We start from the raw sequence: 23,044 nt of genomic DNA, 5'->3' as shown, positions 1-23,044 counted from the left end.
AGTTCAAATGGCAGTCACCGTAGAAAGTTTCTGCCAGCAATCGGTCAAGAAGTTTCTTGAGCGATTACCTACTGTTTGTTGGAATCCCAGCACAGTGGACACTTTACTCGGTACCTAACCGATCTACGGATAAATTCCCGTCCCGAAATCGCGTGATACGGAGAAAGAAAAATTTTGTACAAGGAGTGCTATTTACAGACGTCTATTTACAAACAACTCTAAGTACGGACTAAGAACAAAAACAATAACAAACATTGTCATATCCATCAGCATATATGCTTCGTCAACTGTTCAAATCTCACGCATACATTCATGGACACTCACGAGCAACTGCCATCATCATCTTACCAGGGGGTTGTCACATCACTCTTATTTCAAGTCCTACCAGGGGGCTGCCACTACTCTACTACAACACTCCTCCTTAGTGGCAGTCCACTGACATACTCCTCCTGAACCAAAACGCTTTACTCCTCCTGAGTCGAACCGTGTTGATTACTGCTGCAGGTAGTACAATCCGCCGCACTTTTCACCCACTGCAAGTACCTTCTCACCATCCATGATTCTACAACTTCTCGATCCAAAAACCACGGTATAGCCATCTTCTGTTATTCGGCTGACGGATAGCACGTTCCTTGATAATTCTGGCACGTACAACAGCTCTTTAATCTTCACTTCCACTTGCTCGCCATACATTCCAACTCCAACAATTCTTCCTTGGCCGCTACCTTTTGCTTTGACCGCTTTTCCATCTGCTAAGACCACTTCTTCTGCACAAGGATTCCACCAACCGAGATTCATCGTTGAATTCGTCATGTGCCTCGTGCATCCAGTATCGATTATCCACCTTCCAGCGTCCACATCACTTCCGGTAGTCAGATTAAAACATACATCCCGAGAACATGCACCATCGTTCACTGGATCTATATGCTGCAAAGTTGTTGACTTGACTTGCTGGCTTTGCTTCTTCATATTAGCTCTTGTCTCCTCCAACAACACTGGGCAGTTCCTCTGGAAATGCCCGCCGCGTCCACAGTAGTAACATACACGAACAAAACTTCTCCTATTTTCTTGCTGTTCTGTAGATTTCATCGCTTTCTCTTGATCATTCTCATTCATTTGTTTTTCACTTTTTCTTCGTCCTTCATCCAGCAGCTTCCCCTTGACATAGTCTAATTTCAAGTCTTCTTCCGGGCGGCCTTCTAGAGCGGTTACGAGCGGGCTGTAGGATTCCGGTAAGCTCGATAACAAAATCGCCACAACCAGATGCTCCTTAAGTATTTCTCCCATCCTAGCAAGCCGATGTACCGACGCCGAGACCTCCGCCAGATGTTCGGACATGTTTCCTCCTTCGTCCAAACGCAACGAGCAAAGTCGTCGTAGAACATGGATCTTATTTGATAATGATCCACGCTCGTGATAGCTCTTCAGCTTCTCCCACATCTCTTTTGCCGTTGCTGCCTCCATGATGTGGATCAACTGGCTGTCCTCCAGTGCCAGTCCAATCATCGCTCTAGCCTTTTCGTCCTTTCTGGTCCACGCTGACGTCACATCCGCTGACTCTGGCTTAGGGTCCTTAACCAGTGTCCACAAATCTTCACGCATCAACAATAGCTCCATCCTGAAGCGCCAAGTCGACCAGTTGACATCACTCAACCGATCGAACGTAATTTTTGCATCTGCCATTTTAAAACTATTTAGATGGTCGTTTTTCGTCGCACAAAATTTCCACTTTGGACCACTGCGTTGCGTTCAATGCCGATCAGTCGTCTACTCTTTCGTCCACACAAATTCCCTCCTTTTGTTTCAACACAACAATCGGCGCGATTTTCAGTCAAATCTGTTCGTATGACTTGAACAACAATGTCCGTACTGCCGCACTACTTCATTTGCCTACTTTCTTGCTAAGTATTTAGCACTTCTTCCAAATAAATATTTCTTCCAAATCTGCTCTTCGATAACAGTAAATATTTGAACTGATAGCAATCAGTATCTGAAACGTTCACTTAAACGCACTTCACAACATTTGTCTTCGAACAAAGCACACTTCAAACGCTCTTTCTTCCGATATCTGGGCCCATGACCTGTTGGAATCCCAGCACAGTGGACACTTTACTCGGTACCTAACCGATCTACGGATAAATTCCCGTCCCGAAATCGCGTGATACGGAGAAAGAAAAATTTTGTACAAGGAGTGCTATTTACAGACGTCTATTTACAAACAACTCTAAGTACGGACTAAGAACAAAAACAATAACAAACATTGTCATATCCATCAGCATATATGCTTCGTCAACTGTTCAAATCTCACGCATACATTCATGGACACTCACGAGCAACTGCCATCATCATCTTACCAGGGGGTTGTCACATCACTCTTATTTCAAGTCCTACCAGGGGGCTGCCACTACTCTACTACAACACTGTTGAACTCGAAACTGGGCTATAACAGTGTTCGGTTTTGTACAGAAGGGTACATAAGTTCGTAATGGGACAGACTTGCGATTACTTTTATTCATGGGACAATCTGACTTGGTGTTGTTTTTAGCTTTTATTGAACCAACTATATATTTTTATTCACGCCGCTGAAAGATCATCCGAAGAAAGATCGAAAACTGCCAAAAACTCAATCCTGTCCAAAATGCAGATGGGACTGACTTGCGATTCACGGCAGTATAGTATCAAAAGGCTAGCTACAAAATTAGAAATGGAAATACATTACGCAATACATATTTACCATTCTTAACGACATTGTTATTATAACGCATATTTTCTTCCTTTTCTCGTTCCATGAAACCAACTGTCCCACTACAAATGGTCCTTGACGATCATCTACGGATTTGCCAAACGATACACAATCCACTTGCGAATACACTCGAATGGAATTATCAAAAACGAAAACAAACATTACCACCGTACGAACCTTCATACGGAAATAACAATCCTCTCGAAAAAAAACCTCCGGAAAACCACATTCCAAATACCACGCCGCAACGACCGGTTTATAACCGTTCCTATGATCTCATAACACGCGGACGGCACGTAACAAAAAAAAAAAACTACAACCTCACGCGAAATGGCCCACTCCGGCAACGCTCTCATCACAATGCAAACACCACCATTGCTGCTGCTGCTGCTACGGATGCCATCGTCGTGGCCACCGCCCCCCAAAAAACAGTTCCGAGGGCTTACGTTCGGCTACCAGAAAACCAACGGCACCAACGTGCTGCAGTCGTGCCTGGAATATGCGATGAAACACTACGCCGGATTCCTGCCGGGGGAGGGTGGGGTGCTGCTGGAACTACTGCATGCGGTAAGTAAGGGGGAGAGGTTTGAGGGTTTTTTTTTTTTGAGCCGGTCAAGTGTATACTAGTGAGTGCGAGAATATTGTGCGACAGCGGCAGCCTTTTTAATTTGACCGTAGAACATTGTACGGGTTGACCACTGAACTGGACGTTCCATAGAAAACAAAAACCGTAATGTTTACCTCACCTGTTTCAATTATTCGATTTTTTTTTTCATTTGTATATGCTTAGTTTGCACCACATACCTATTTGAGCATTTGAAGAACTGATATTAAAATGTTGTAGTCACCTAAAACAGGAAATACCTAATTATTAACAATTTGTTAGTGTGAAAAGAAATGATGATGCAATTGCTTACCCACGGCATATCGTGTATGCCTCTGCGCAAGTTCATGCGCTCGTGGCTGTCTAGCAGAGGTTTACGTTGGTGCATGGATTGCCAATCGGTACTGTTGAAGTAAGAGAAACTGCTTTTCTAATTCGTTTCTTCTTCTAGCGATAGCATCCATTCTGCCCCGTATGCTTGAAGACGTTTTTTGAAGTGCCTAAATCATTTTTCTTCGTGAACACTCGTATGCAATAGATGCTAAATAGACTTTAAAAGTAAACATGTATCAAAAAACTAAACTTTTTTGACATCTTGCCAAGTAAAGTTGGCAAAAACCTTAGGGTGTCCATACTGCCCCGCCTCCCCTACACTATTTTCCGTGGTGCAATTTGGATCGGGACACCCTTTATGTCGTTATCTGTTCTGCACGGTATCAGACCATTTGGCCGAATGCCGTTTGGCCGAACACCATTTAGCCGAATGCCAATGGGTCGTTTGATCGAATGTCGTTTGGCCGAATTATGATCAAAGGATCCAGAGGAAGTTTTTGACATTCTAACCACCAATATGATTATCAGAAATATTTCCTTCTTTTAATCGTAGGCTATTTTTTCTAGCTTTGACTTTCAGGCTGACGACTCAGAAACGTTAGCCATTTTTCGCTTACAAATGAACAATACACAGTCTGGGAGCTTCTCAGGAGAAAGATGCATTACCAGTCCGTCAACTTGAGGTTCAAAAATCACACCAGATCTCTGCTCCAGAATTAGCGGATATAATTCATTTTGGCACATATCTCTCAACTGTCGCAAATACTTTTAGGCGTTCTATAGCCACTCCAATTGTACTCCACACGCTATGTCTGAACTAGAAGATTATAAAAATTGAATGTACATCGGGTTTCTTTCCACAGAATATCAGAATTCATGCTATATTATCATATGCAGAAACTTTTAAAATATTTCATCGGGGAAATTTTGATTTTTTCATTTTTTTAGCTGTTTTTCATACAAATTTGCATGAAATACTCGTTTTCGGCCAATTTCTCTCCCATACAAAATGTATGGAAAAATTTTCACCGATAGATTATTTTTAAACCTTCTGCAAATGAAAATATAGGTTGAATAATGATGTTCTGCGAAAAAAAATCCGATGTACATTCAATTTTTATAATCTGCTGGTTCAGACATAGCGTGCTCCAGTTCCAGTGTGTAGCACGAAAATCGTATAAAACTGCCTACCACGTTTCCTCTTCCGTCCGTTTTAAGTGGTTGGGTTGAGAGGAGAAGTCTGCATATGGAATTTCTTCGCAAGAGTTTGCATTTGTTTATGTAACTAGAGGAGCAGTACGGTAGCTATCTGTTAATGAGACTGCTACGCCGAATTACACATTGCGATTATCGGGTGGAATGCATGGGAATGTGGGAACAAGGAATAGTAGTTTATTTTTCAAAAAAATGTTATATGTTTATTTGCTTGCAACTTAAGGCAGCTAACGATGTTGGCAATATAGGGTCTGAGTACCATAAGTATTTGTTTTTTTCATAGGATGAAAATGGGAATAAAATGCTTGATACGGGAATCAATACCCTACTTCTACTATGTCTCGAGTACCCACGGTAGCGCAGAGGGCCGAATTTAAAGATTTCCATGCAGGACGATTGCCCGCCATTCTCCTGAGCTGAGGCCAGGTCAAATTTCTGTCGGCTTACTTTATTTCCTTGTTGAGGCTGCGCCGCCATTAACCTCTGAGTCTGTCTTTGCTACGATGTCCTCCTGGATTCCAATCTAACGCTTGCTTACAGATTTCGGCGCTATCGGCTTTTGATGACATTGACGACAGAACTCCACGTTGGGGATCCACCAATGAGAGTCTAATAGAGGTGGGGAAGAAGATACTTCGTGTGCGCGAGATCCGTGTCTGGTGCAAAACATGTCACTACTACAAACAAATTAAGCTCCCATGAGAACGCGTGTCAAATAGTGACGTCACTATTTGTGTTTACATTTTTCTCTCCTTACTAATACATAGCCATCTCTTCTTCTTCCCCACCTGTAATATACTCACATTGGGGATCCACCATTCACGAATTATATACCGCAGGCATCTATTGATGAAGACCTGCGACCGTTGCGTGTTCTTCACTGATACACACCAGGTTTCGCTGGCGTATAGCAGCACAGATTTTTTGTAAATGAAATATTATTATTTTGAAGTTGGCTTGACCTGAAAATTAGTTTATAACTGCCAGGCTTACGTTTAATTTAATAAATATAATACAATACAGATTTCACGTTCGAGTTGAAAATTTGGATTTTGTTCCGTCGACAAATCTGGTTGTTTTTCCATTTGTAAACTAGAAGAAGCTGCCCCACCTTCTTAATCTGTGCACCTATTCGGTGCCACCATTGGCCGCATTTTTACTACCTACCAAATTATTGGAAGCTTTCAATATTCTCCAGGGTTGGCCATGTCTTCATCAAACGATTTGATTTTGTTGACGTTGATGGTAAGGCCTGCCGCCGAGGAGCGATTGGCAAGATCATTGAGCTTGCGCTGCATATCAGAGCGTCGTTGAGGTAGGAGAGCTACGTCATCAGCCAATTTGAAGTCATGGTGTTCCATGGTAATGGGCTGCCACAGCAACCCACGATTTGGTTCACGAACAATCGCACATTCCAGGATCTCGTCGATTACGATGAGGAACAGTAGCAGTGATATTATATATTGCGTCACTCCAGTAACGACCCGGATGGGGTCGGACAAGACACCTTTGTGCAGTACTATGCACGAAAATGCCCTGTACTGTGCTTCAATGAGGCTGATGATTTTCTCAGGGACACCCTTGCGCCTGAGGCCTTCTCACATCTTATTGAGACGGCCAAAATCTTTTTCGTAATCAATGAACACCAGGTAGAGAGACTCTTGGAATTCCGTGATTTGCTTCAGGATGATGTGGAGCGTGATAATATGGTCCACACAGGATCGTCCGGCACGGAATCCTGCTTGCTTCCGGCGGAGAGTTGCGTCAATCTTCAAAAGGTTTCCAAAGTGTTCAAACCAGCGTTTCAACTGGTCAGCCAGGTCGGCCAGTAACTGTCCAGACGTGTCTTTCACGGGCATCGTAGCATTCATCTTGGTCCCACTAAGGCGACGTGAAACATCGTAGATGAGACGGATGTTGCCGGTATTAACAGCTTTCTCACCTTCATCGGTTAGGGCACCCACGCTGTTTTGTCCCGTCTACATGAGCGTTCCACTTTCCTCTCGAGAGCCGAATGGCGCTGACGGGCTACGTCTTTAGCTCCTCGTGCTTTCGCTCGCTCTATCGTGGCTTTGGCGTTTTTTCGCTCCTCTATCTTCCTCCAGGTATCTTCTGTGATCCACTGTTCTCTCTGGGTGCGTAGCTCAGCCAAATTATTCTTGCCAATGTTGCCACTAAACTCTGCAAACAGCTCTCCGTTCTCGCTAATTTCTCGGAGACCATGGCGTTCCATGACGTGCTCATGGTCGGAGTTGTCGGAACCAACCTTCGCATTGAAGTCGTCCATGAGGATCTTGATATCACCATTCGGAATCTTGTCCACGATAGTATTCAGTTAGCTGTAAAAGTTCTCTTTGTCTTGCATTTCGGATACATCGGTGGCGCGTAGCATTGGATCATGGTAAGGTTTCCAACCCATGTTCTAAATCTGGCTACAATATCCTCTCATTAATAGGTTCCCACCTCTTGAGAGCAGCGTGAGCGTAAGCGCTGAGCAGGAAAACAACTCCACAGTGGCAAGGAGCGTGTTCACCTCGTAGGTCAGGGTATAGCAGAATTTGACTCGACGCAAGGACTCGACGCCAATCTGTGTTCTTCAAAGTTCGGCCAAGGGACTTCGCTTAGCTAGGATCTCAAGCTTCATACGGCATGCCCCATTGGCTAGTTGAGCCAGTTTACCCTGCTGGGTTAATACATTCCAGGTTCCAATTCTTGTTCGTTGTTTTGCGTCAAAAGTTGACGCCGTTGAATTAGTTCGTTAGCTTTCATTTTTAGTTTCTGTCTTTTTTTTTGGGTTTCGGGAACAGTAGGTTGTTGGCCACTCCTCCTTGGTGGTGCTGCCACCTTAGGTGTAGCTTCCGGTAGAGGAGCATTTCATACTCAGTCGCTGAATTCCAGAAGAGACGCTGTTTGAGCCGAGACGTGCCATCTCAGTCCAGGCTGCACACAACTCGTTGCTGGCGGTCTTTGTCATCTTCTGACCCATGGAAGCAAGAGTTAGGCCCTTTTGAGAACCACAGTTATGTTGGGCGCTCGCCTTATCAACTCACCGTTTTGCAACCTATGGGAGATAGCACAACTTAAGGTGATAGCTGGTGAGACGCTTACCAATAGATAGTACTCATGTAAGGCCCCCTTCTTGTCGAAGTTATCCCTGAAGGGCATACCGCGGAAATAGGGAAGAAAGAGAATGTGGTTTTAGTGGGTTGACCGTCATATAATCCGAGGACCCACCTCTTGGGTATCTGATCAGCAGATTTCCTTATTCTTTAGAAAAACATGCTTGGAACTAGGCTTGGGATTACTACTTACAGACGCATCTGTTGGTATTGTCTTTAAAGCTGTATTGATCAAAATCAACTGAATAGAGAGTGCAGACCCAGCGTATATCGTTTGTGGTCTTATAGATGAATTCAAGTAGTTTCAAAACCACTCTTAATCTTTGAAAATTGCACTAAAAAGCGAGGCTTTCTCACCAGAAAATGAAACAAGTGGTTTGAACGAATCAAAAATGCATAATACCGCCGGTAAATTATTTAGGTCCGCAGAAACCAAAAAATCATCGCCATTCAACCGAACAATAAAAAGTCCACCTTCCAAAAGTCGTTATTTTGCACTTTCGGATGTTCATAGAATTCATGAAAACAATGGCAACACATCCCTTTCCGGCTTTCAACAATCCTGACCGCCATAAATAAATTATTTCATCTAAGACCGACCAACGAATGTTGATGGAAATCGCATCTCCTCCACTTGTATCCGGCTCTTCCCTGTACATTTCCTGCAACAAGTGCGGTCGGCCTGTTTCAACCGTTTCTGTACAAACACACATACATACACGTGAACGTACACCCTCACAACGTTCTACCGCCATTCTCCGGTTACGAGATAGAATGTCTCGGTTACTCGGTACTGAAAACTGAAATTTCATACACAATTCACACAGCCCGCACTGAACCGCCAAGATAAAGTGCGATCTAGAGCTGCCACGCCATGCCATGCCAGAGAGCCCGAAAACCTTCCGCGAGAAATTATAATGATATAAAAATATGAGCGCACGGTCCGCCGGTGCCCCTCACCGGCCGCCCTTCTTAGCCATTTTTCCGTTGCAATTCCACCGCGAATTTGACGTTGGGTTGGGCTCTTGACACACCCAAAGCTACCAAACATGAACCATTCGCGGGCTAAGGGTATGCGTTATGTGACGAATTATTCCCTATGCTATTGTGGAAATCCGTGGAATCCTATGAGATGAAATTTCAGTTCAATAAATTTCACCGGAAAAAAAAACAATTGTAAATGGAATAAATAGGGATTGCGCCAAATTTCGAGCTGATTTTTTGACATATGCTTTACCAAAGGTCCGTATAACCCCAGGTTACACTAAGACACTTGAAACTATAGACCCCAAGGCTTGTTTTATTCAAAAATCGTCATCATCGCGCATCAACCATACTTTGTATAGTATGGGTCCTCAAATGAAAATAAAGCCACGTGTATGCTTTGTAGTGTGTATTCTTTCGCTTAGACTTGGTAAGATAAAATGCTTGTCGCATACCCTTTCCCGCGAGAACGACTCCCCAACCGGAATTAAATATTCATTCTCTTTATTACGAGCGAATTATTTATTTGAGTTTTAATTCTTTCGCCGTAATGAAATATTAAAAGCTCCTCCATACTCAGCGGGAATGCTGCTATCCGTCGAGAAATGCAGCGCTTTCGTTTGCTAGAATTCTGGTGGAAACGTTTCTAAATGTTTATCAAATATAATTCCCATGGTGAGTTCGAGTTAACGTTTCCCAAATCTCGGTGTGGATCGCTGGGTCTATGCCGCAAAGATTCAAGACTGCACCGGTCAGAAAACTTACTCATTTCTAGTCTAGTCTAGTCTAGTCTACACATACACAGCTATTCATTAAAAGAATCTTGGAAAATGATAGAATCGACTACTTCTACCATTTTTCTTGTCATTATTAATGCCTACAGTACATTGAAAATGCATTACAAGCATTAAAGCGGCCAGGCCTACTGTGCAGCGTTATTGATTACACAGCGTAACAAAAATTACCTTTTTTTTTGTCTCAAGAGCAAACTTATGTGTCTTCGAAGGATTTTGGGCCGCTGAATCCGAATCCGGGCTCAGATTTGCTCTAACACTTCACAATTTTGAACTATACCTCAATTTATAGGGCAAAACATGCGATTTTGGGCTTTTCTGCAAGCCTTTAAGCAAGGAAATATTTTTTTCAAGCAATCAAAAGGTTATTTGGTCAATTAACATCTAAATTAACGACTCATGCAAAATATTTCGTTTTACCAAATCGAATTTGATAGTTTTAAGCGATTTATGTTAGGGACGATATTTCCCATACAAGTCAGCCTCCAAAAGTTGCATGCAAGTTTTCATACTAACATAAAATGCTTAAATCTATCAAATTTGATTAGGTAAAACGAAATATTTTGCATGAGCCGTTAAATTAGATATAAATTGAAGTATAGCTCAAAATTGTGACGTGTTAGAACAAATCTGAGCCCGGGTTCGGATTCAGCGGCCCAAAATCCTTCGGAGACACATAACTTTGCTCTTGAGACAAAAAAATGTTGCGCTGTGTTATTCAATAAAACCATTAAACGGGGACATCTCGTACCAACCGCTCAATTTTGTATAGAAAGCTAACTACGTGAAATGTTCGGTGGGGGTGACGTTGCTGAGAAGGTTAGTGTCACCCCTTGGTTTTTGGAATCCTGGGATGAAACACAGGTATTTTGTCCATGTCCTGGCCCTAATGCCTAGGCTTAAGAGCCTAAACTCGCTCTCTGAAACGAAAAACACTACTGATCTCTCCCAATTACATGGTCAGGTTTAATGAACAAAATATTATAAGAACTTCAATACAAATCGGAAAGATCTCACCCGATTCAACCGATAACCAAATCCAACATTTTTGAAGTTTTCCTAAGAATGCATTCTTCAACCCCAGCTCGAAACGAAAGTAACCCAACGTGGTTCTGTCTTGCGTTTCCTTTCACTTCCGTCGCGCCCCAGCTTAGATCAGATTTATGTGAATCTTACTCATTTCTGATTTACTTTTTCTTAGCGTGTAAGCCTTTATTTGCTCAACCGGTTGAGACTTAATGAAATATTTTGGCAGTAATGAATCGACGAATTCCTCCAAGAATTTACCATAGCTTCCTTCAGTTATTCCAGTATGGGTTCCTACAGTACAGTACAGTACAGTACAGTACAGTAGGAATTACTTGAGGACTCCCTCAGGAACTCCTCTTCAGTAACTGCTACTGGGATTCTTTCAGAAGTTCTTCCTTCAGGATTTCACCAAGAATTCTTTCTGCGATTTCTTCAGTACTTTCTAGGATTCCTTCGGTAGTGTTTCGTAGGCTTCGTGGTCGAGCGGTTAGCAGCGTCAGTCGTTTAGGCGTCTCGTAAGCCTCGGTGTGTGGGTTCGATTCCCACTCCAGTCGGGGAAAACTTTTCGTTAAACGGAAAATTCTCCACTGGGCCACTGGGTGTTATATGTGTTGTCCATTATCGAATGTTTGTACTGTTCAGTCTGTAGAGGCCGCAAGGTCGAAGACGGTGTAATTGTCTTTTCTTTTTTGAAACTCCTCCTGGGACTCCCTCCTGGGATTTGTTTTGGAAATCGTCATTGAATTCCTCAAGGGATTCCTCCAAAAGTTCCATAAGTGTTTGTTCTGGGGATACCTACAAAGAATCCTCTAAGAATTCCTCCAGGGTTTTCTCGAGGAATTCCTCTAGAGATTCTTCTAAGAATTCCTCCGGAAATTCCTCTAGAAATTACTACGGAGATTCCTCCAAGTATTCCTATAGAAATTCTTCCAGAGATATCTTTATTGATTCCTCTAGGCATTCCTCCAGGAATTCCACCAGGCATTTCTCCAGGTTTTTTTCTGGGAATTTCTTCAGGGACTCCTCCAAGAATTCCTCCAAAAATTAATTCCGGGAGTTACCCCTGAAATATCTACAGTAATACCTTCAGGAATTTCTTCAGCAATTCCTCCATGAATTTCTCCAGAAACCCTCAAGGGATTCCCTCAGAAACTCTTCCAAGAATTACTCCAGGAATATATCGAAGAATTTCTTCTCCATGAATTCCCTAGGATTCTTACTGGAATTGCTTCAGAAACTCCTATGGACATTCTTCCAGAAATTTCTCCAGAGATTCCTCCATGATTTGCTTCAGGGATTCCTCCAGAGGAGCCTCCAGGAATTCATTCAAGGAATCTTCCTCAAATTTTTCCAGGAATTTCTCAAAAAAATCCTCCAGGAACTCCTCCAGGTGTTCCTTTAGATTTTACAGATTCCCTCCAGAGATTTCGCCTAGGATTGTTCCAGGGACTCCTCTAGGGATTTCTCTATGAATTCCTTCAGGAATGGTTCCAGAGATTCCTCCATGAATTGCTTCACAGATTTCTCCTGTATATCCGCAAGAGATTTCTCCGAGAATTCCTAGGAATTCCTCCAGAATTTCCTCCAGGGATTCCTTCAGAAGTTCTTCGAGGAATTTCACCTAGAATTCTTCAAAAGTTTTCTTTGAAAAAATCCACGGATTCCTCCAAGAATTTCTCGAAGAATTTCTTCTCCATGAATTTCCTCCAGGGATTCTTTCAGAAATTCTTCTAGAAATTCCACCAGGAATTCCTCAAAAGTTTTCTTAAAAAAATTCCAGGGATTCCTCCAGGAATTTCTTTTGGAATTCATCCAGAAATTCCTCCAGGAATTCTTGCAAGGATTGCTCCAAGAATTTATCCAAGCATTTCTCCAGGGACTCCTCCAAGAATTCCTCTAGGTATATTTTCAGAAATTCTTCCATGAAGTCTTCCAGGAGTCCCTCCAGGGATTGCTCCGGGAGTTCTTCCAGAGAATGCTCAAGGAATTCCTTTAGTGATTTCTTCAGTAATACCTCTCGGAGCCCTTTAAAAAAAAAATCAGGAATTCATTTAGAAATTTCATAAATCTTTCCATCACCTTTTTCAAGGGGTGTACCCAAGAACTTTTCCAGGATTACCTGCAGATTCTTTTGAATTACTTCAAGGATTTCTTAAGAAATTCTTCTAGCGATGTGTGTCAAAATTCTTTAAAATAATTTAAGAAGGATACATTGGGTAATTCGCCAATTGTTGAACACTACCCAAATGTTGAACAGTTTTTGAAAATGTTATTATAAATTTAACTTAAGTAATATTCCATCAACATAAACGTATGATGTGGATGCGTATACATGTGTGTCATGATATTGCTCCAATAAAGTTACAAAATTATACATATTTTACGTCAAAAATATCGATTGCAAATTTTGTACCGCTGATGACAGGAAAACTGCACAATTCTTAAGATTAATTTTAACATTCCGTAACTCGCGCGGTTGGCTACCTGCGTCAGCACCACACTAAAGCGGAGTACAAAAAGCGAGATTTTTTCAACGTGTTGTACAAAATACAACAGCGCGATTACTCGAGGGTTAAGAAATCGCTGTTACGAAATAAGCTTTGCTGGCAAATCGACCACAAATATCAAAGTCACGCCATGGTTACAAGAACTGGAAGGATGTCCTTAACAGTTTAACATTGTTTAAAATCACATTTTCAGTGCAATTTCGTTTAAAAAAATTATTTTTCTTATCACACTATCATTATGTATCTAAGATCCAATTGTTGAACACTGGCATAACCTACGATATAAGTATGTCTGCCAGGTCACTTTGCCTTTTTCAGGAGCGATCCACGGGTTTTCAAAGCATTTCAGGGTTGCTCCATGGGTGTTTTAGGGGGTTGAGTGTGTCCCATGGGTTTCGAGGAGTGTTTCAGGAGCTTTCAAAGGCGTTCTTTTCTTCAGTCGTTTTCGCTTTTAGTCAAATCTTCTCAGCCATTTTTTGCATTTGGTTATGTTTAAAACGATTTCAATCCACTAGAGCTCTCTCTAAATGGGAAGTGATTCCTTGGGAACGTTTATTAATTACGTCACGTTTTGAGGAGGGAGGGGAGGGGGATTTAGCAAAGTGTAACGTCCCATACAAAAATTTCAGAGGTCTCATATAAAAAGTGTGACCTAGGGGAAGGAGGGTATAAAATGGACAATTCTTGCATGACGTAATTTATGGACGCTCCCTCTTTTGAATGAATTGTCACTCAAATGACTAACTAGGCAAAAAACACGAAAAACCCGGAAAAATTCCACCAGAGTGAAAAATTATCGGATGTCGGGTCAAATTTTATCAAATGTTGGACCACTGTTGGACTCACATCGGATAACTGTTGGGTCTATGTTGGGTTTGGTGGCGAAAATAAAAACAGGTCAATGATAGGTTTATGTCGGGTTATACGTCATCAATTACGATGTACGAGCAAAGCTTGAACCGTTCAACAATTGGCGAGAATCGTCCAACATTAGGATGAGCTAGCTTATAGGTCACTGCATGAAATTCTCTCCTTCTCTTTCACTCTAACAGACATTTTGTAAACAACAAGGCCAAGAAACGTCAAAATCCCATACAAATTCAAAACAGTGCAGTGCCCTATGGAAGAGTTAAACATTTGGGTTAGAGACTTCCCATACAAATGTACTATTTTCTCTTTGAAAATGGAATTTAAGGGAATATAAATTAAATGGGAAGAATAAGAAATGAGTGGATCTAGACGTTCACTGGATATTTTTCAACTAAAGTGGAATTATGTACGGAAAAACAAACGAAAACAAAAATGCCAGTACTAACCGTTCAACAATTGGCGAATTACCCTACAGGAGCTAGGAAATTCTTCAAGAAGTTATCCAGTAATTCTTTCACAAGCATGTCTAAGAAATCTTTAAGGAATTGTTAATTTTCTTCCACGGATTTGCTTAGAAAACTATCCATAAATTCTTCCAAGAACACTCCCTGAAGCTCCTGTAAAGGAATTCCTACAGAATTTTGTCATGCGATTCTTTCAGCAATATATCCTAAGATTGTTTTTACTCCAAGAAATCCTTTAGAAATTAACTTGTTGATTTTTAAAGAACTCCTCCAGAGATTTCTCTAGAAGATTTTCCAGGCATGTGTTAAGGGTGTTCCTTCAGAAAGTCTTTCAGAGATTCTTCCAAAAGTGTGTCAAGGGACTCCTTTAGGAATTCCCTCGGAAATGCCTCAAGGATTTCCTCCAATTATTGTTCTGAGACATATCCTAGGATTCCTTCAGGAATTTCACCAAGAATTCCCTTTCGAGTTTTGTGTAAGGATTTCTCCAGAATATTCTCTTGGAATGTATCCGAAAAGTTGCTCAACAATTTTCCAGGGATTTCTTCACGAATCTCAGGAATATCTCTCATCTTTACTCTGAGATTCCATCAGGAATTATTACAAAAAGTCCTCCAGGGATTCTTCCAAGCAGCACTCATGCCACAGAAGGGCCATGGCAGCACAGGTTTTGGTTGCGCAGAAGTCAATGATGCTGAATAGTCAGTCATCGCTCCTCATAAGAGTTGTTTTTAGGGAATACTGGCAGCACTTCCGCTGACGAACCAAAACAGATCGAGGCTTGTGTTGTTGTTTTTATTGCAATTTCTTTTAGTTATAAGTCAACTGTCTCTGTAGAAACACCGAATAAATGATCTGTGATCCGTAGAAGTGTTCCGTGTTTTTCTTTTGCGATCGTGTAATTTAATCTGATATCGGGTGTCGGCCAATAAATGTAACTTTAAACAAACAAGTGGGTACTTGCATGCTAAATACGCTTTCAGACATTTTTAAAGTGAATTCACCCAGGAAAGATTCTTTAACGTTTCGTGATCTTGTTGTAACGATTTGGACTTACAAGAAATTCGTCAACTTTCCATGGGTGCTTTGATTTAATTCAAAATGTGGTAATCCTCCAGGAGCTCGGTTTGGAAATTCCGTTCGGGATTTTTCCAGGAGTTCTTCTGCGGTTTCTTCACTATTTTCATCCAAAGCTTTTCCAAGATTACTGACACTGAGGAAGATTACAAGTGCTCTTCCAGGGTTTTCTTCTGTGATTCCCAGGTAGTTCTTTATGAGTTTCTCTCGAGGGTTTATCGAAGATTTTCCTGGCGGTTCCCCCTGCCCAAGAAACACACATGGTCACAAAACAGTTACGACAGCGCAGGTAAAGGTTGCGCAGTAAGTCACACTAACTTCTGTGCAATCCTTATATACGCTGCCGTGACGGTTTTGTAACCATGTGTGTTGCTTGGGTGGAATTCTTCTAGGAATTTCTTCTGAGATTTCCAAATAGGTTTCATCTGGGATTGCTCCAGAGATTCCTTCTGGGATTGTTAGCGAAGTTATTTCTAGAACTCCACTGGGATTTTCTTCTGAGATTACACCTGCGGTTCCTTCTGGGATTCTTCAAGGAGTTCCTTATTTCTGAAATTACAACAGTCCAGGAAGATTCAACAGAAATTCTTCACGGTGTTGCTTCAGGAATTCCTTCCGATGTTCTTTCAGGTACTCTTTCCAAAATTCCTTCAGGATTCCCTCTGGAATTCCATAAGAGGTTTCTCCAGGAGTTTCTTCTGAGATTTCTTCAAGAATTCTTTCTGAGATTCGCCTGAGAAATCCTCACGGAATTCCTCCAGAAACTTCTTTTCATATTTCTCCAGGAACTTTTTTCAGCAATCCTCCAGGAACTCATTCTAGGATTTTTTCAGGAACTGTGTCCGGGATTCCTCAAAAAAAAAACCGTCCGGGATTCTATCGTGTATCCGTTCAGTGATTTCTTCGGAATCTTCTTCCGGAATTCTGTTCTGTTAGGAATTCACTTACCTTACCGGTTAGACTAAGGCCTGAGTGCCCTCTGCTGAACAAAGGAGTCTGTTAGGAACTACTTGCGCGGAAATTCCTCTTGGATGCTGTTCCTTCTATAACTCCTGCAGAACCTCCTTTATTTCCTACAAAAGGCGCATTCTGGTATTCTCCACTGAGTCAAAAAGGCTGTTGTAACTTTGTAACAGACTCCGATCCTACATGGGACAGAGCTCATCATTTTCTGCGAAACGACCAGTTCGCAGTCCATTGTACCGGGCCTGAATGTTATATTCAAAACATAATAGCGTCGAAGATAGGTAAGCACCCGCAACAATGTACAATATGACTTAAATTTTGCCAATTTATGTGTCGCACGTGTATGTGTTCAGCGCGCACGTGGAAAATTCAATTCAACCAACCCCCTGCCTGATGACGGCTTCACAATCCCTTTCCATCTTTTTTTTTCCTCTCGCCATTTCCGTTGCAGATTTTCCGCTACATCGAGCAGACCGGTTCGCAACACGAACAGGAAATCGCCTCGGACATCATCCTGCGCGTGGTCGATGTCATTATGCAGAATAAATTATCGCTCAACAATCAACAGGTGAGTCGGGTAGTTTTCCAGGCGGAGAATGGGTCGGGACCGGCGCGGGACGGTGGTGGTGGTGTCCGTTTTTGACATTTGTTGTTTTTCCCCTGAACATAACTCATGGATCCGGAGACGAGGGCTATTGAGGCAAATCGTAGATATCCATCGCGAGTTCCATCTAAGTGCTAATGAACTGATCTCGCTAATTAGTAGAATGTTTTTACCATTTTGTTGGATATTGCTGGTTCCCGGGAGGCACCAGGGTTAATTATATTGATGTTTATCATTCCATCATGCAACCATACAGTGATTCAACGTCACATTACTCACATTTATACTGAGGTGGATCTGTTTTCGACATAGGGATATTTCGAAATTAGAACAGCTATCGCCAACACAGTGCAGTTTTTCATTATTTATTTGATGATGATAGGAAAAGAGCAGAATTTCTATTTTTGTCAAAAATACGCAAAATTGCATTCTCAGTTCCTTGGATAACGACTTTTTTAACTGCATTTCGCCCCAATATGGAAAATTCAAAATTTATATTTTCTCGTCAGAGATGCTTAAAGGAATTCCTTCAAGAACATTTACTGGGATTGCTTCACGAACTGATGAAGTAGATTTCTTGGTAGATAGTTTCCAGGAGTGTTTTCTAGATATTCAACCGTATTTTCCAAGAGGATTCCTCCTAGAAAACCTATTAGAATGGAAACTCTTTAAAAATTCGTGCTGAGGTTCTCCGTTCTCCAGAATTTTTTGCTGGTGTTCCTGCAGGACTTTTTCCAGGAATTTCTACAGGATCTTCAGGAATGTATCTAAAAATTTAAATAAGAATTTCTTCAGTAATTCTTCCGAAAATAACTCCATGGATTTGTCCAGCAATTCCTCTGGATTTTTCTAGAGATTCTTTTGGGAATTTCTTGGTACAGCTAACACAAAGTATTTTATGATGTTGAATAGGATGCTAAAGTGGAGGCCATATGCGTACATGTTTGTGCGTATAACGCCTCCAGTTTTGCAACCTATTCAACAGCATATGCGATCGTGTGTTGACTGGGTAAGTTCCTTCAGAAGTTTCTGCAGAACTTCCTCCAGGAGTTTTTCGGAGTTGAAAAGAATTCCTACAGATATTTCCCTAACTTCTCCTTGCAGGTATTTTTACTGTAATTCGTCCAGAAATAACTCAAATAATATTGCTAGGAATCCTTCTTTTTTCAGGTGAATGCTCCAGTAATTCATTCTAGGATTTTCAAACCTTTCAGCTAAGATTCCTCTCAATTTTTTTTCCAGGAATTTTGTCTAAAATCCTAACAGTTATTCCTTCAGAAATTTCAATGGGGATTTTTCCAATGATTCTTCTGAAAATTACATCAGGGTCTTTTCATGAATTCTTCTGGAAATTCTTTCAGAAATTAGTCGAGGGGTTTATCTGGGAACTTATCTAGAGGTTTCTACGAAAATTACTTACAGGTTCCTTCAGGAATTTCTGTGTGATACGTCCCTTGCTTTCTTTGGTTATTTCCCTACAGATTACGCCTGAAATTCAACAACGATATCTGCAGTGATTCTTTTTAGGATTTTCTGGAGATTTCCTCTGGAGTAATTCTTCCATGGATGTTTCTCCAATTTTTTTCTAGAGATACTTACCTCTATGAATTTTACCAGGAACTTTGGTAACTGTTGATATAAGCCTGCTTTTCCGTTATGTCGTAACTGCTCCCAGTATTAAAATTGTGTAATGAATACGCAACAGGGAATGTTTTCGGCTAAAAACACTTTGGTAATTAAAGTGAAAAGGCAGCAGAAACGGGTCCAGTTCTGGATTAATGGATTATACACTCTTATTATTTCATTGGCTGGGGTTACACAAATTTAAAAATGTGTATAAATTGAAAAGGGCTTAAAAAGAGGGAATTTTAGAGGGAAAGTTGGAACCAAGGGGGTTTTCAGGGGCTTAGGGACGTCGAAACGTCGAAAGACAAAACGTCGAATGCCAAAACGTCGAATGCCAAAAGGTCGAATGCCAAAACGTCGAAAGGGACAAAACGTCGAAAACGTCGAAAACGAGTAATCTAAGCAAATAGTGAGTTCTTTATTCTTTTAAAGGATACTCATTCTTTCACTTGTATCTGCCAACTAGTTCAGTGGGAAGCCTTCCTGATGCTCCCTGAAACAACACCTCAGGGTCGGCATGTTCCTTGACCAGTTCTTCGTGGGTAGGGAATATTCACACTGTCGTATATAAAAAACTCACATCACGTCACGTTAAGTGTAAAATTATTTATTCCCGAACTTTCCCGACTTTTCTTCTCTTATTTCTTTGAGTCCCCTTCTACTGGCACCCAGTGTTGCATTTGAACTAAACGCGAGCCAAAAAGGAACTAAGCTTGGATGTGTCATCAAATCTTATGTGCGTCCTGACCAAGGTGCTGCCCTAGGACTTGGTGACGCATCTGCATGCATGCGTTGTTGCGCGAATATATGCGCCACAATGAAATGGGACATTTTGGCATCGGGCATTAAGATTCTGCACCGAAATCCGAATTTTCCGGTAATCCACGGTGACCATACTAGTTCCCCCTCTCAATAGAGGGTGACTTTCTGAATCGAATCAACCCAAGATATTTGTGAAAAAATGGCAAACAAATGACCATTTAAGTTTACCAGGTACCAGGGTGCCATGTTTTTGCGAGTGCAGTTCTTGATCAAATTTTGAACTGAACAATGTTCAAATATGTTTGATCGCAGCGTGCCGCTTTTGAACTTCAACGCAAATTGATCGCGTTCAAATGCAACACTGCGAGTGGCACACTGTCACAAGTTTCCTTCCACAAATTTTCAACATTACGTCACAGCATCCTTCAGGGTAGCTTCGATGGTAGCCTCTAGCTATCGTCTGCCGGATCTCTGGCACCTTAGGGTGACGATGGCGATCATCGGGTGCATTGTTCCTTCAAGGGCGTCTGGTTTGGTTTACAGCACGATCTGCCGGTACTTTCCATCCCAACGTAAGAGGTGGGAGGGAATGTCTTCCTCAATCAGAACCGGAGTTATACTTGAAATAGCGGGGTTTTGACTAGCTGTCCTTCTCTGTAATTCATCCGGTATTCACAGAATATGGTGCTAGTAAAATAATGCTAAGTATCCTCGCAATAATCTTTACTCAGCTAGTGGTTTCAACTGAAGCATTATAGAGCGCAAAATGAGTCACTGACCTTCAGCGTTCGGGCAGTGACCCCAGATAACGAGACAATGTTCGTGTGTCCCCATCAATCAGTTCGTCATCCTGCCATCTTGGTGGATCTACCGTATCACCACCCCTCTCAGGCTACCAACAGGATCGATTTAAATTCACACAAAATTTCCAAAAAAATCCACGCTGAACTGTGAACACATACACACTTTTCGACGTTTTGTCCTTTCGACGTTTTGTCCCTTCGACGTTTTGTCCTTTCGACGTTTTGGCATTCGACGTTCTGGCATTCGACGTTTTGGCATTCGACGTTTTGTCACCCATTCGTTTTCAGGAAGTTCTCATAGAGCCTTAATCCGGGAAGCGGTCGCGTCGTGTACTGAGTACACGCACCATGAAAAATGCACGCTCTTGGTACACAGCGTGAACGTGGTGTCGCTGAAGGTGGCCGAAGATGCGACTGCTCGAGGGTTAGAAAAGGAAGTTCCAAGGGGCTTCAGAGGCGTTTCGGGGGATTGTTTCTGAGAATTTCAGGAGCCTTTGATGAACATTACAAGGGATTTCATGGGCGTTTCAAGACATTTCAGAGAGTTTCAAGGAGTTTCATGAACAATTTTAGGGCGTTCCGCGATGTTTTAAGAACGTTTGATAGCATTCCAGGGGTATTTCAAGGGGTTTTCAACTGCGTTTAAGGGTTTTTTTCGAAGCCTTTCAAAGGCGTTTCAAATTGATTATGATTATTTCAAGGAAGTTTCAATGGGAATACCGTCTACCCCCGTTAGTTTGAACTGAGGTGTCGCAAACTAATCAGGTTCAATTTTAATTTGTGCTAGAAGTACCCTGTCGGCATCGGAAAAACACATTTCTGGCAACCTTATTTGATGTTTTGTTTTGATTCTGCATTCCGTTTCACCCCGTTCCATTATCAGAATGACGTTTGAACAATTTTTAATATTTTAATTTGAACGATGTGCAGATTAGCGGGGGTCAAATTAAAAAGTGTTCAGATTACATGCGGTCAAACCAAACGGGGGTAGACAGTAAGGAAGTTTCAGAGGCGTTTCAAAGAATTTCAGGTCGTTTCAAGGATGTCTCAGGCAAACTATCCAAGAGGTTTCAGGGGCATTTCAATATGCTTTGGAGATTCAAGGAGCGTTTGAAGACATTTCAGATGCGTTTCAAGGGGTTTCAAAGGTTTTTGTGAGAGGATATCAGGAATTGAGGAGCATTTAGGGGTATTTCAAAGGAATAACTGGGATTTCATGGCGTCTTAATAGTACCAAGCGTCACAGAGACTCCTGGAACCCCCCCCCCCCCCCCAAAACTCTATTGCACCCGCTGAAATCCCCTGAGACCACCTGAACCTCCTCTGAAACCTCCTAGTACCCCCAGAGACCCCATGAAACATTTGTGAAACCTCCACGTATTCCCCGGGATCCCCTGAAATGCCCATGAGACCATTTGAAACGCCCCTGAGACCCCCGGAAGCCCACTGAGTCCCTACAGAACCCTTTTAGACACCTTTGAGACCCTTTGAATCTCCTCGATTCCAGTGATTCAAAATGTACTGTCAAAACTTGTATTTTGTTCGACAATCATGAAAAAAGCCAACCACGCATGGCCAGAAGAAACATTCATGGGTGACTTTGACATTTTATAAACACGGCAAATTATTTTTTCAATTTAGTGAACCAATGAAATCTCAGTGGTTTCGAAAACTGTGGACAGAACATGTGGATAACTGAAGAAGCGGAAGGTGGGGAAGTGGAGAAATTGTGTGTTTTGAGAGTCACAACTACCAGTGGAGCACTACAACAATATTCAGTGGCTCTCAACTGTGTAGCTACGGCTCACGTCCAATAAATCAAGAATACTAATGTCATATGGATATTTTCGGACCTGGTTAGATAGCACAGCGTAACAAAAAATAACTTTTGGTCTGTCTCAAGAGCAAACTTATGTGTCTTCGGAGGATTTTGGGCCGCTGAATCCGAATCCGGGCTCAGGTTTGCTCTAACACGTCACAATTTTTAGCTATACCTCAATTTATAGGGCAAAATATGTGATTTTGGGCTTTTTGACTGCAAACTTGGAAGCTTGGAAATATTTTTTTAAGCAATCAAAAGGTTAATTGGTCAATTAACATCTAAATTAACGACTCATGCAAAATATTTCATTTAACCAAATCGAATTTGATAGTTTTAAGCGATTTATGTTAGGTACGATGTTTCCCATACAAGTCACCCTCCAAAAGTTGCATGCAAGTTTTCATACTAACATGAAATGCTTAAATCTATCAAATTTGATTAGGTAAAACGAAATATTTTGCATGAGTCGTTAATTTAGATATTAATTGACCAATTAACCTTTTGATTGCTTAAAAAAAATATTTCCAAGCTTCCAAGTTTGCAATCAAAAAGCACAAAATCACATATTTTGCCCTATAAATTGAGGTATAGTTAAAAAGTGTGACATGTTGGAGCAAATCTGAGCCCGATTCGGATTCAGCGGCCCAAAATCCTTCGGAGACACATAAGTTTGCTCTTGAGACAAAAAAATGTTGCGCTGTGTAGTTGATATCGCAATCCGA

General features: G+C 41.6%; 1 protein-coding gene across 1 annotated transcript in view; it reads left to right on the top strand.

Annotated features, from left to right (window-relative positions):
* Window positions 1–23,044, top strand: part of LOC109418248 (uncharacterized) — a 755,006-nt gene that overhangs the window by 525,306 nt on the left and 206,656 nt on the right. Inside the window, exons 12-13 of the mRNA XM_062850749.1 lie at window positions 3,176–3,310; window positions 17,157–17,273. Of these exons, the coding sequence (XP_062706733.1) occupies window positions 3,176–3,310; window positions 17,157–17,273 (252 nt within the window). The remainder of the gene's footprint in view (window positions 1–3,175; window positions 3,311–17,156; window positions 17,274–23,044) is intronic.

The sequence above is a fragment of the Aedes albopictus genome, chromosome 2, assembly GCF_035046485.1.
Source record: "Aedes albopictus strain Foshan chromosome 2, AalbF5, whole genome shotgun sequence".
NCBI lineage: Eukaryota > Metazoa > Arthropoda > Insecta > Diptera > Culicidae > Aedes > Aedes albopictus.
This window is presented reverse-complemented; position numbering and strand designations above follow the sequence as displayed.